The following is a 12230-nucleotide window of genomic DNA, read 5'->3' as shown; positions in this document are numbered from 1 at the left end:
ATTTAATATCTCAGTCATTATTTTCCATTTTCCACATATTTGCCCACTCACTTAATCTATCTTTGTCCCTTTGTAGCCTCCTTGAACCCTCTTCACAACTTACTTTCCTATCTATCTTTGTGTAATCAGCAAATGAGCAACCATCTCATCAATCCCTTCATCCAAGTAATTTATATAAGTTCTAAAAAGCTGACACCCCAGGACCAGATGTCACATCTTGCCAACCAGAAAAGGACCCATTTTGCTTCCTGTGAGGCCACAGCTGGAGTACTGTGTGCAGTTCAGGTTGCCACATTATAGGAAGGATGTGATTGCACTGGAGGGGGTGCAGAGGAGATTCACCAGGATATTGCCTGGGATGAAACATTTAAGTTATGTAGAGAGGTTGCATAGACTTGGTTTGTTTTCGTTGGAGCAGAGAAGACTGAGGGGCAACCTGATCAAGGTGTACAAGATTAGAAGGGGCATGGACAGGGTGGATAGGGAGCAGCTGTTCCCCTTAGTTGAAGGGTCAGTCATGAGGGGACATAAGTTCAAGGTGAGGGGCAGGAGGTTTAGGGGGGATGTGAGGAAAAACTTTTTTACCCAGAGGGTGGTGACGGTCTGGAATGCGCTGCCTGGGAGGGTGGTGGATGCGGGCTGCCTCATATCCTTTAAAAAGTACCTGGATGAGCACTTGGCACGTCATAACATTCAAGGCTATGGGCCAAGTGCTGATAAATGGGATTAGGTAGGTAGGTCAGGTGTTTCTCACGTGTCAGTGCAGACACAATGGGTCGAAGGGCCTCTTCTGCACTGTCTGATTCTGTGATTCCTGTTGCCTAACCAATCCTCTATCCATGCTAATATATTACTGTTATGATATGGCAGGTGGGGATTGTCAGACTAACCAAATTCCAAATCTGCGCAAGGTTCCCAGGGAGTGTCCATGACTCTTACATTCTCAGTAGGTCTCAGATCCCTGACATCTCCCAGGGTCCAGAGAGACTGCAGGATTGGCTCCTTGGGGACAAGGGCTACCTGCAGAGGACGTGGCTGATGACACCTGTGCGGTGGCCTCAAATTGCAGCAGAGTGAAAGTGTAGCGAAGCTCATACTGCAACCTGCACCTTGGTGGAGCAGACCGTCGGGATGCTGAAAATGAGGTTCCAATATCTGGACTGGTCTGGTGGAGCCTTGCAATATAGCCCACAGAGGGCGTCACGCATCTTCGTCATCTGCTACGCCCTTTACAACCTAGCACTGCAACTGGGAGAGGAGTTGGCTAAGGGAGAGATGGATGAGGAGGATGTGGATAAGGGTGAGGAGGCCCTCAAAGGTGAGGATGACAGCGATGAGGCCATCGCACTGGCCAGAAGAGGCAGGCATGCTCAGGAGGCCCTCATAGCTGCTAGATTTGTGGAGGATGTTGATGACATGCAGTGAGGAGACACCATAGATCCTCACATTGCATCTTTGAATGTTTGGCTCCAGTCTGACTGACAGGAGCGCACATACCCTCTGTGAACTGAGAACGCACATAGAAATAAATAATTATGATTTGATAGGCATTATGGAGACAGGAGGACATGGATTGGGACCTGAATGTTGAAGGGTACAGGACATTTAGGAAGGACAGGAAGTGAAGAAAAGGTGGAGAGGTGGCTCTGTTAGTTAATGATGGCATTACCACAATAAAGAGGGATGACCTAAGTTCAGGAAACCAGGATGTGGAAACAATTTGGGTAGAGATGAAAAATGGTAAAGGCAAGAAGTTGTTTGTGGGAGTTGTGTACAGGCCGCCTAACGGTAATCACATGGTAGGGTTGAGCATAAAAGAAGAAATAATTGGAGCTTTTCAGAAAGGCACAGAAATAATCATGGGCAATTTTAATTTATATATAGACTGGAAAAGCCAGATGGGCAAAGATAGCCTAGATGAGGAGTACATTGAATGCTTTTAGGATAGTTTCTTGGAACAGCATGCCCTGGAGCCAACCAGGCTCTACTAGACCTGGTATTGTGCAATGAGATTGGAGTAATTAATTATCGCATAGTGAAGCGGCTCCTAGGTAGCAGCAACCATAAAATAATTGAATTTTACATTCAGTTTGAGGGAGAGAGGAGTGGTTCTGAGACTTTGTTTTTAAACTTAAATAAGGGTAATTATGAGGGCATGAAAGCTGAGCTGGATAAAGTGAATTGGTAAATTCGGTTAAAGGATAGGTCAATAGAGATCCAGTGGCTAATATTTAAGAAGGTATTTCAGAATGCACAGAATAGATACATTTCAACGAGTAAGAAAAAGCCCAAGGGATGCCCACACCATCCGTGGTTAACCAGAATGGTTACAGATCAAACTAAAAGAAAAAGCATACAATTGTGCAAAGATAGATGGAAGACCAGAAGATGGACAGAATATAAGAACAACAAAAGTGATGAAAAGGCTAATAAGGAGGGGAAAATTAGAGTGTGAAAGAAAGCTAGCCAGAAATATAGAAATATAGAAGTGGTACTGAGTAAATTATTGGTGCTGTGGGCTGACAAGAGCCCTGGTCCTGATGGACTTCATCATAGAGTCTTGAAGGAAGTGTCTAATGGGATAGTTAATGCATTGGTTTTAATTTTCCAAAGCTCCCTAGATTCAGAGAATGTCCCATTAGATTGGAAGATATAAAATGCAACCCCATTATTCAAAAAGGGAGGGAGACAGAAAGCAGGAAACTACAGGCCAGTTAGCTTAACATCTGTCATAGGGAAAATGTTAGAAGCTATTGTTAAAGAAGTTATAGCAGGGCACTTGGATAAGATCACGGTAATTAGGCAGAGTCAACATGGTTTTGTGAAAGGGACATTTAATCAATTTATTGGGGTTCTTTGAGAAAGTAACATGTGCTGTTGATAAAGGGAAACCGGTAGATGCACTGTACTTAGATTTCTAGAAGGCATTTGATAAAGTACCACATTAAAGGTTATTGTGGAAAATAAAAGCTCATGGTATAGGGGGTAACATTTTGAAAAGGATAGAAGATTGGCTGGCTAACAGGAAGCAGAGGATTGGCATAAATGGGTCTTTTTCAGGTTGGCAAGATGTTACAAGTGGCATGCACAGGGATCCGTGCTGGGACTCAACTGTTTACAATTTATAGACATGACTTGGATAAAGGAAATGAAGGGATGGTTGCCAAATTTGCTGATGACACAAAGATAGACAGGAAAGATTGGTGCACAGTGGGAATTGAACTGGTAGGTCTTTCTCTTTAATTTCTCTTTAATTTTCGTAAGTTCAGTAGTCTAGTTAAAAGGTTGGTAACGTAGCTGGCTCAGCTGACTGTATGACAGTTAACTGTCAATCACCTGAAGCCTGATGAGGGCCTGAATAGGTGTGAATTACTATTTGAAGCTTAACTAGTGTGAGTCATCTCAGCTCTATTAAAGAAAGGGTCTATATAGGAGCACACTACAGTGTGCTTGCACACGAACAGGGGAGAGAGCTCATTGTGAGTGAGACACAGCTAGAGTGAGTGTGGGTATTGGCAATTTGGTGCACAATGGGAATTCGGTGCACAGGGGAAGAGGTGCTCTTTGCATTTGTTTCTTTGCTATCCAACTTCTTAAATCTTCAGAGAGTGGTCCTGCCCTGCTGCAGTAGTAGAGGCTACAAGGGAAAGGAATGACTGGTAAGTAGTGGGTAAGGTCAGGTAAGTATTTACTACTTTCATTGCTTATAGTTTAAGGTCTTTTTGTGGTTTATAGTTTGTATATTCTATAGTAATGATGATCAGGAAATAAGGGCCCTAGAGTAATTGATTTAAAAGGTTTAATTTAAAAGGATAAGTCATGGCAGGAGAGCTCAAAGCCATGGTGTGCTCCTCATGCTGCATGTGGGAACCCGGGAATGTTTCCAATGCCCAGGACCAGCATGTGTGCAACAAGTATGTCCAGCTGCAGCTCCTGGAAGCTTGGGTTTCAGAGCTGGAACGGTGGCTGGGGACACTGTGGAGCATCCGCGAGTCTGAGAGCATCATGGATAGCACGTTTACAGAGGTGGTCACACCGCAGATGAAGGGACTTGAGGAAGGAAGGGAATGGATGACCACCAGGCAGTCCAAGAGAAAGAGGCAGCTAGTTCAGGAGTCCCCTTGGGGTCCCGTTCGCAAATTGGTATTCCATTTTGGAGGCTGATTAGGGTGCTGGTTCCTCCAGGGAATGCAGACAGAGCAAACCTTCTGGCACCACAAGCAGCTGGTCTATGCAGGAGGGGAGGAAAAGAGGAAGAGCAATAGTAATAGAGGATTCTATAGTCAGGGGAACAAATAGGCACTACTGTGGCCATCAACGTGACTCCAGGATGGTGTGTTGCCTCCCTGGTGCCAGGGCCCAGGATGTTACTGAATGGCTGCAGGGCATCCTAAGGGGGAGGGTGATAAGGCTGAGGTCATGGTACATGTTGGTACCAATGACATAGGTAGAAAGAGGGATGATGTCTTGCATCAAGAATTCAGGGAGTTTGGCAGTAGACTAAAAGCAAGACCTCTCTGGATTACTCCCAGTGCCACGTGCTAGCGAGCTCAGAAATAGGAGAATAGCGCAGATGAATACGTGGCTTAAGAGTTGGTGCAGGAGGGAGGGTTTTAGATTCCTGGATCACTGGGACCATTTCTGGGAAAGGTGGGACCTGTACATGCGGGACGGTCTACATGTGAATCAGAGCGGGACTAACATATTTGCGGACGGGTTTGCTAGTGCTGTTGGGAAGAGTTTAAGCTAATTCAGGTGGCGGGGTGGGGGGGGCGGGTGGTGGGGGGAATTACTGTTAGCAGAATAGGGACACATCATAATACAGTAAAACAATCAAGTCAGAGGGAGTACAGCTGCATTAAGTTTCAAGGGAGTAAGGCAAAGCTGGATAGCCTCTACTTTAATGCCAGGAGTATTACAGGTAAAACGGATGAGTTAAGGGCAAGGATTGACATGTGGAATTGTGATATAGTAGCCATCACTGAGACGTGGTTGAGGGAGGGGCAGGATTGGTAGCTCAACATTCCAGGATATAGAATCTTCTGGTGAGACAGGGGAGGGGGTATAAGAGGAGAAGGCATTGCATTATTAGTTAAGGAGTCAGTTACTGCAGTAAGGAGAGATGATATCTTGGAGGGGGCATCAAATGAAGCTTTGTGGGTAGAGCTTAGGAATAAAACAGGGGCAGCCACATTGTTAGGTGTTTATTATAGACCCCCAGATAGTCAGCGAGAAATTGAGGAGCAAATATGTGCACAATTTGTGGAAGTGTGTAAAAACAATAACAATAGGGTAATTATATTAGGTTATTTCAACTTTCCCAACATTAATTGGGATAGACATAGTGTTAAGGGCTTCGATGGAGTGGATTTCTTGAAATGTGTACAGGAGAACTTTTTAGGTCAATATGTAGAGGGTCCAACAAGGGACGGCGCAGTGCTGGACGTAATTCTGGGGAATGAAGCCTGACAGGTGGCTGAGGTGATGGTGGGGTAGTATTTTAGTGATAGCAACCACAACATGGTACAATTTAAGCTTGTTATGTACAAAGAAATAGACAAGTTGCAAAACAATGTTTTGGATTGGGGGAGAGCGGATTTTAGTAAAATAAAGTAGGATATGGCCAAGGTAGACTGGGAACAGCTACTTGTGGGGAAATCTATAGAGGAGCAGTGGGGGGCATTCAAAAAGGAAATGGGGAGGGTACAGGCTCAACATGTTCCCTCTAGGGTGATAGGAAGGTGTAACAAGCTCAGAGAACCATTGATGACCAGAGATATTCAGGATATGATGAGAAGGAAAATAGAGGCTTTTAGCAAGTACAAGGGGAGCAAATCAGCGGAGGCATTAGTAGATTACAGAAAGTGGAGGGTGGAGCTTAAGAAAGCAATTAGGAGAGCAAAGAGGGGATATGAGAAAGCTCTGGCTGGTAAAAGTAGGGAAAATCCCAAGATATTCTATAAGTATATCAATGGGAAGAGGATAACCAGGGAAAGAGTAGGGCACATAAGGGACCAAGGCGGCAATCTATGGGTGGAGCCAGAGGACATTGGTAGAGTGTTGAATGAATACATCACATCCATTTTCACCCAAGAGAATGAGGAAGAAGGTATCGAACTCGGGGAGAAAGACTGCGAGGTTCTTGAGCAAATTGATATAGGGAGTGACAAGGTATTGGAGGTGTTGGCAGGCTTAAAAGTGGACAAATCTCCAGGTCCGGGTGATTTGTGTCCCAGACTGCTGAGGGAGGCAACGGGGGAGATCGCAGGGGCTCTGACCCAAATCTTTAATTCCTCTCTGGCCACGGGGGAGATGCAAGAGGACTGGAGAACAGCTAATGTGGTTCTGCTATTTAAGAAGGGTTGTAGAGATAAGCCAGGGAACTACAGACCAGTGAATCTCACGTCAGTGGTAGGGAAACTATTGGAGAAATTTCTGTAGGAGAGTATCTATCTCCACTTGGAGAGGCAAGGTTTGATCAGGGATAGTCAGCATGGCTTTGTCAGAGGGAGGTCATGCCTAACAAATTTGATTGATTTTTTTGTGGAGGTGACCAGCTGTGTCGAAGGGTCATGCAGTTGATGTAATTTATATGGATTTCAGCAAAGCCTTTGACAAGGTCCCACATGGGAGACCTATATAGAAGGCAAATGCACATGGGATACAGGGTAATTTGATGAGGTGAATTCCAAATTGACTTAGTTGTAGAAGAGGGTGATGACAGAAGGATGTTTTAGTGACTGAAAGTCAGTGTCCATTGACATACCACAGGGATCTGTTCTGGGTCCCCTATTATTCGTCATTTATATAAACGACATAGATGGCTATTTTTGGGGGTAGGATTAGTAGGTTTGCGGATGACACAAAGATTGGCCGGGTGGTTAACAGTGAGGTTGAGTGTCTTGGGCTACAGGAAGATATAGATGGGATGGTCAAATGGGCAGATAAGTGGCAGATGGAATTTAACCCTGAAAAGTGTGAGGTAATACACTTTGGAAGGAGTAATTTGACAAGGAAGTATTCAATGAATGGCAAGACACTGGGAAGTTCTGAGGAACAAAGGGACCTTGGTGTGTGTGTCCATAGATCTCTGAAGGTGGAGGGGCATGTTAGTGGGGTGGTGATAAAGCATATGGGGCACTTGCCTTAATCAATCGAGGCATAGATTACAATAGTAGGGAGGCCATGTTGGAGCTGTATAGAACCTTGGTGATGCCACATCTGGAGTATTGTGTGCAGTTCTGGTCATCACATTATAGGAAGGATGTGATTGCACTGGAGGGGGTGCAGAGAAAATTCACCAGGATGTAGCCTGGGATGAAACATTTAAGTTATGAAGAGAGGTTGGATAGACTTGTGTTGTTTTCATTGGAGCAGAGAAGACTGAGAGGCGACCTGATCGAGGTGTACAAGATTATGAGGGGCATGGACAGGGTGGATAGGGAGCAGCTGTTCCCCTTAGTTGAAGGGTCAGTCATGAGGGGACATAAGTTCAAGGTGAGGGGCAGGAGGTTTAGTGGGGATGTGAGCAAAAACTTTTTTACCCAGATGGTGGTGACGGTCTGCAATGCATGGTCTGGGAGGGTAGTGGAGGCGGGCTGCCTCACATCCATTAAAAAGTACCTGGATGAGCACTTGTCACATCATAACATTCAAGGCTATGGGCCAAGTGCTGATAAATGAGATTACGTATGTAGGTCAGCTGTTTCTCACATGTCGGTCCAGACTCGATGGACTGAAGGGCCTCCTCTGCACTGTGTGATTTTGTGATTCTGTGAAAGTAAGTTGTGAAGAGGACATAAAGGAGGCTACAAAAAACTATTGATAGGTTCAGTGAGTGGGCAAGGATTTGGCAGATGGAGTTTCATGTGGGAAAATGTGAAATTGCCCATTTTGGCAGCAAGAATAAAATGGAAGCACATTATCTAAATGCTGAGAGATTGCAGAGTTCTGAGGTGCAGAGGGATCTGGGTGTCCTATTGCATGAATCGCAAAAGGCTAGTATGCAAGTACAGCAAGTAATTAGGAAAGCTAGTAGAATGTTATCATTCATTGCAAGGGAAATTGAAAAGAAAAGTAGGGAGATTGTGCTTCAGTTGTATAGGATGAGAGATATAGATATAGATATATACATTTGGGGTACTGCGAACAGTATTTGTCACCTTACTTAAGAAAGAATATAAATGTGTTGGAAGAACTTCAGAGAAGGTTTACCAGACTAATACCAAGAATGGTTCGGTTGTCTTATGAGGAAAGGTTGGACAGACTAGGCTTGTATCCGCTGGAGTTTAGAAGAGTAAGAGGCAACTTGATTGAAACATATAAGATCCTGAGGAGTATTGACAGGATGGATGTGGAGGGGGTTACTGTTTAAAAATAAGGGGTCACCCTTTTAAAACAGAGATGAAGTGAAATTTTTTCACTCAGAGCATTGTGAGTCTTTGGAATTCTTCTCCTGAAAAGGTGGTGGAAACAGAGTCTTTGAATATTTTTAAGGCTAAGATAGATAGATTCTTGGTAAGCAAGGGGGTGAAGGGTTATTGGAAGTACGTGGGAAAGTGGAGCTGAAGTTACAATCACATCAACCATGATCTTATTGAATGGCGGAGCAGGGTCAAGGTGCTGAGCCGCCTGCTCCTGCTCCTAATTTGTATGTTTGGCTGTAAGGTATGTCATGTGGCTTGCCCAGAGCACTCCCGCCCAACCCCAATCTAGTCCTCATAATACCGGGGAGGGTGCAAGGGAGCGTGGGGGGAAGTGGAAAGGCACCCACTAACCCTCCCAACATCAAGCCAACTGAGGCCTTTAATTGGCGAATTATTGCCCAAATAAAGCCCTCAGTCCACCTCCACTGCCATAATATGCTCGGCAGTGGAAGGTGTACGAGAGTGGCAAGAAGTGGGGTAGGTATGTCTTTGGTGGGTGCATGTGTACATTGGGGGCACCCTCCAAGATCTTACCCCTCCCTTTGTGCATCCCCACCTGGCCTCCAAAACTTGCCCCTCCACCCCTTACTGCCCTCTTCCTCCGGATGTTTGATCCCTTCCCGCCCAAAAAACCCGGGGCTTACCTGGGTCTGGTGTCCATCTTTGATCTTGGTGGGCCTGCTTGCATCCACTACTGAGTTCTGGTGCAGCTTGGACTCCAGGAACTGCCAGCCTATCAGATTGGCCAGCAGCATTCACCAACTTCATCCACCTACCACCCTACCCACTTGCGAACCTACCCACCTGCCACCTGACCCAGCTGCCACCCTATGCAGCTGCCAACCTACCAACCTATCACTTGCACAGCTGCCACTCAACCCACCTATCATCCTACCCAGCTGCCACTGAGGGATGGAGGCTTATTTAGGCCATTGGCAGTGTGTCATCACTGTGGGATGGCCATTTTAAAATTAGTCTGTTTCCAACTGACGTTTCATCTGGGGGATGGGCAATATGCCATCCCCTGTAAAATTCAGCCCCAGTCTAGCACTGCACCCTTTCTCACATGGACTGGAACCATATTGTTGTCAAAAGTTTCCCTGACATCTCGGAACTCATCAAACTGAAGTGGAAGCAAGTCATCCTTGATCTCGAGGGACTGCCTAAGAAGGAGAAGAAAACTGTCAAGACAGTGGCCAAAAACGTCTGCTCATAGTTGGAAGCCCTGTGTCTGACTCTGATCAGACAAAAACCTACCACCTTACCTGCATACATTGAAAAGGTTCCAACTTCCGATGGAGAATTTCCTCAGTGCAGGAATCCATGCAGAGAGCAGTGAAGAGAATCTGTGTAGAAGCCACGCACTTTTTGGTACAGCACTAGCTGCCCTATTCTGTTACATCGTTGAAGATCCCCAAGTTTCTCAATGTATTAGTGAATGGGTGCATGAGTGAGTGTGTCAGACTGTAAATGGGTGGTGGGTGAAGTAAATGGCTAAGTGGGTACTGTGGCAGATGGGTATGGTGGTAGCTACATAGTGTGGAAGCTGTGTAGAGTGGCAGCAGGGTAAGGTGGTAACTGGGCAGGGTGGTAGCTGGTTAGGGTGCCAGCTGGTTAGGGCGGCAGCTGGGTAGGATGATTGGTGGGTCGAATGGCAGCTGTGCAGGATGACAGTTTGGTGGATTGGCAGCTGCATAGGGTGGCAGCTGGGTCGGATGGTAGGTGTGTAGGGTGGTAGGTGGATGAGGTTTGTGAGCTGGATAGATGGTGAGTGGGTATTTGAGTTGGGTCAGGACGGGTTGTCATGTTGAAGGTTAGTCAGGACTGGTTGGGGGAAATTGGGGGGTTCAAGTGGGAGTAGGGTGGTGGGGGCTGGTTAGGTCAGGTCGGCGGGGGGTGGAATCAGGGGATCGAGGGGGTAATCAGGTGGTGGGGGCTAGTCTGGTCAGTTCATGGGCAGTCATGGAGGAGCCGGGGAGTCGGGGGGGGTGCTCGGGGTCGTGGAGGGGTTAGTTGGAGAAGTTGAGAGGGGAGTCTGGATGGGGGTCAGTTGTATAGTTACCCAGGAGTTAGATTAGAATTTTTCTGCCTAAGATTTCCTGGGTAACTACCCAGATAAGTGAGTCGGAACTGTCTGACGTCTTCGACTCTAACTCAGACTCGGAGACCTTTTTGAAGGGTCATGAGGTTCAGGGGAATTGCCCATTGGACGTTCAAACTTCCGGGGCAATTCCCACAAAGTCATTGTATCAGGACTCCGAGGGGTTCCGAAATGCAGGTTGGGGGTTATGTTCGGTCTCTGGCGATCTGAAGACCAGAAGATCAGGGCCAGTATTTATTTTGTCCATTAAATTGCAACCATGTAGTGTAAAACTGAAGTCACATGTGAGCCACACCATGTCGTGTGCAAGATTCCATCACTGAAGGACATTAGTGCACCAGTTGAAGTTTTGACAGCAGTCCAATAGCTTTCTTGACAATTTTTTGCTGATACTGGGTTTATTGATTTCAATTTTGCTCCTTGTTATGTTAGAATTTAAACTCATAACCTCTGGACTGTTAGTTCAGTACCATAATCACTTGGCTAACTGCTACAAATTACTATATTGCAGTATTCAACATAGTCTTTTTAAAAGTATTTTTGGCCTGGTCTCCACTGATCATTTAAGGAACTGTATTTGTGGCCAAACTTACTTCATTGCCCTTATTAAGTCTGTGTGATTTTATCTTTTCAGATTGGTGAGTGGAACCTACAAGGGTTACCAAGTGATGACCTGTCAGTTCAGAATGGCATAATTGTCACCAAAGCAACCAGGTATCCCCTTCTCATAGACCCTCAGACACAGGGGAAAACCTGGATCAAGAGGAAGGAGAAACAGAATGAATTACAGGTAGGAATGCACTGAAGCAGCACACTGATCACAAAACATTAAATAATCGAATACCATTTATCAATGTAACATTATTTTCTTTCTCCAGTTTTCTCCTATTCCCTTCTGAAGGTTTTGACTCTATAGACACCTCACTCAAATGTAAATGATGACATTGAATGTCAGTAAACTATTGGACTGTAGTGCATAACAAACAAGCTCAATTCTGACCTCATTCAGTATTGCGCATGCAAAGTTCCAGCAGAATTTGCTACAAGGTGATAAAGAATGCGACATCTAACAAAGTTTTCCCTCCCTGATATAGAGCTCTGAGCCCAATTTAAATAGCTCTTTTATCCTTTGGGTGTGTAGATCAACTAACTGAGCACAAATCTTGGATTGAGCCTTGGGCCTTTATGGTCAATATTACTTAGCTCTGTGAGTACCAATCCAACGCCAATATTTCCACTAAGTGAGCATAATGATCAAGGGCTAATATATTAAGAAGTTATGGAAATCTAAGTGAATGGTTTCCAAACATTAATAAGAATTTTTTAAAATGTGCAGTTAAACCCTAATTCATAACCTAACTTGGTAAAATGATGTTTTATTTTCTCCCAGTAGAGGAGATAAGAACAAATAGATGATAATTAGCTAATGCACAAAGTTGGACTTCATGGTTGAGCAACAGAAGTTGGTATAGAGATAATCATTTCGAGCACAAGTCATGGACATTTGGCAAATGGTGACAAATGACAAACATGTTCATTTTACGCTACCTATACAACTTCCAAAAATATTTAATTGTACTTGAATGTAAGGTTTCGGGGTCTCACAATCCTTTAAGTTTGAAACAGACTTGGCAGCAAAGTTTTGATGTGAATTGACTTTATTGAGACAATGTCAGGACAAGTTTACTAAGTTCTCAGATAAA

At 45.0% G+C, this 12230-nt stretch overlaps 1 protein-coding gene across 1 annotated transcript in view; it reads left to right on the top strand.

The window, feature by feature from the left end:
* The window catches only part of LOC144681152 (dynein axonemal heavy chain 8-like), a 1929890-nt gene that overhangs the window by 1583515 nt on the left and 334145 nt on the right, over positions 1–12230 (top strand). Inside the window, exon 71 of the mRNA XM_078542879.1 lies at positions 11162–11317. Within this exon, the coding sequence (XP_078399005.1) occupies positions 11162–11317 (156 nt within the window). The remainder of the gene's footprint in view (positions 1–11161; positions 11318–12230) is intronic.

Source organism: Cetorhinus maximus, chromosome 5 (genome assembly GCF_964194155.1).
Source record: "Cetorhinus maximus chromosome 5, sCetMax3.hap1.1, whole genome shotgun sequence".
Taxonomy (NCBI): domain Eukaryota; kingdom Metazoa; phylum Chordata; class Chondrichthyes; order Lamniformes; family Cetorhinidae; genus Cetorhinus; species Cetorhinus maximus.
This window is presented reverse-complemented; position numbering and strand designations above follow the sequence as displayed.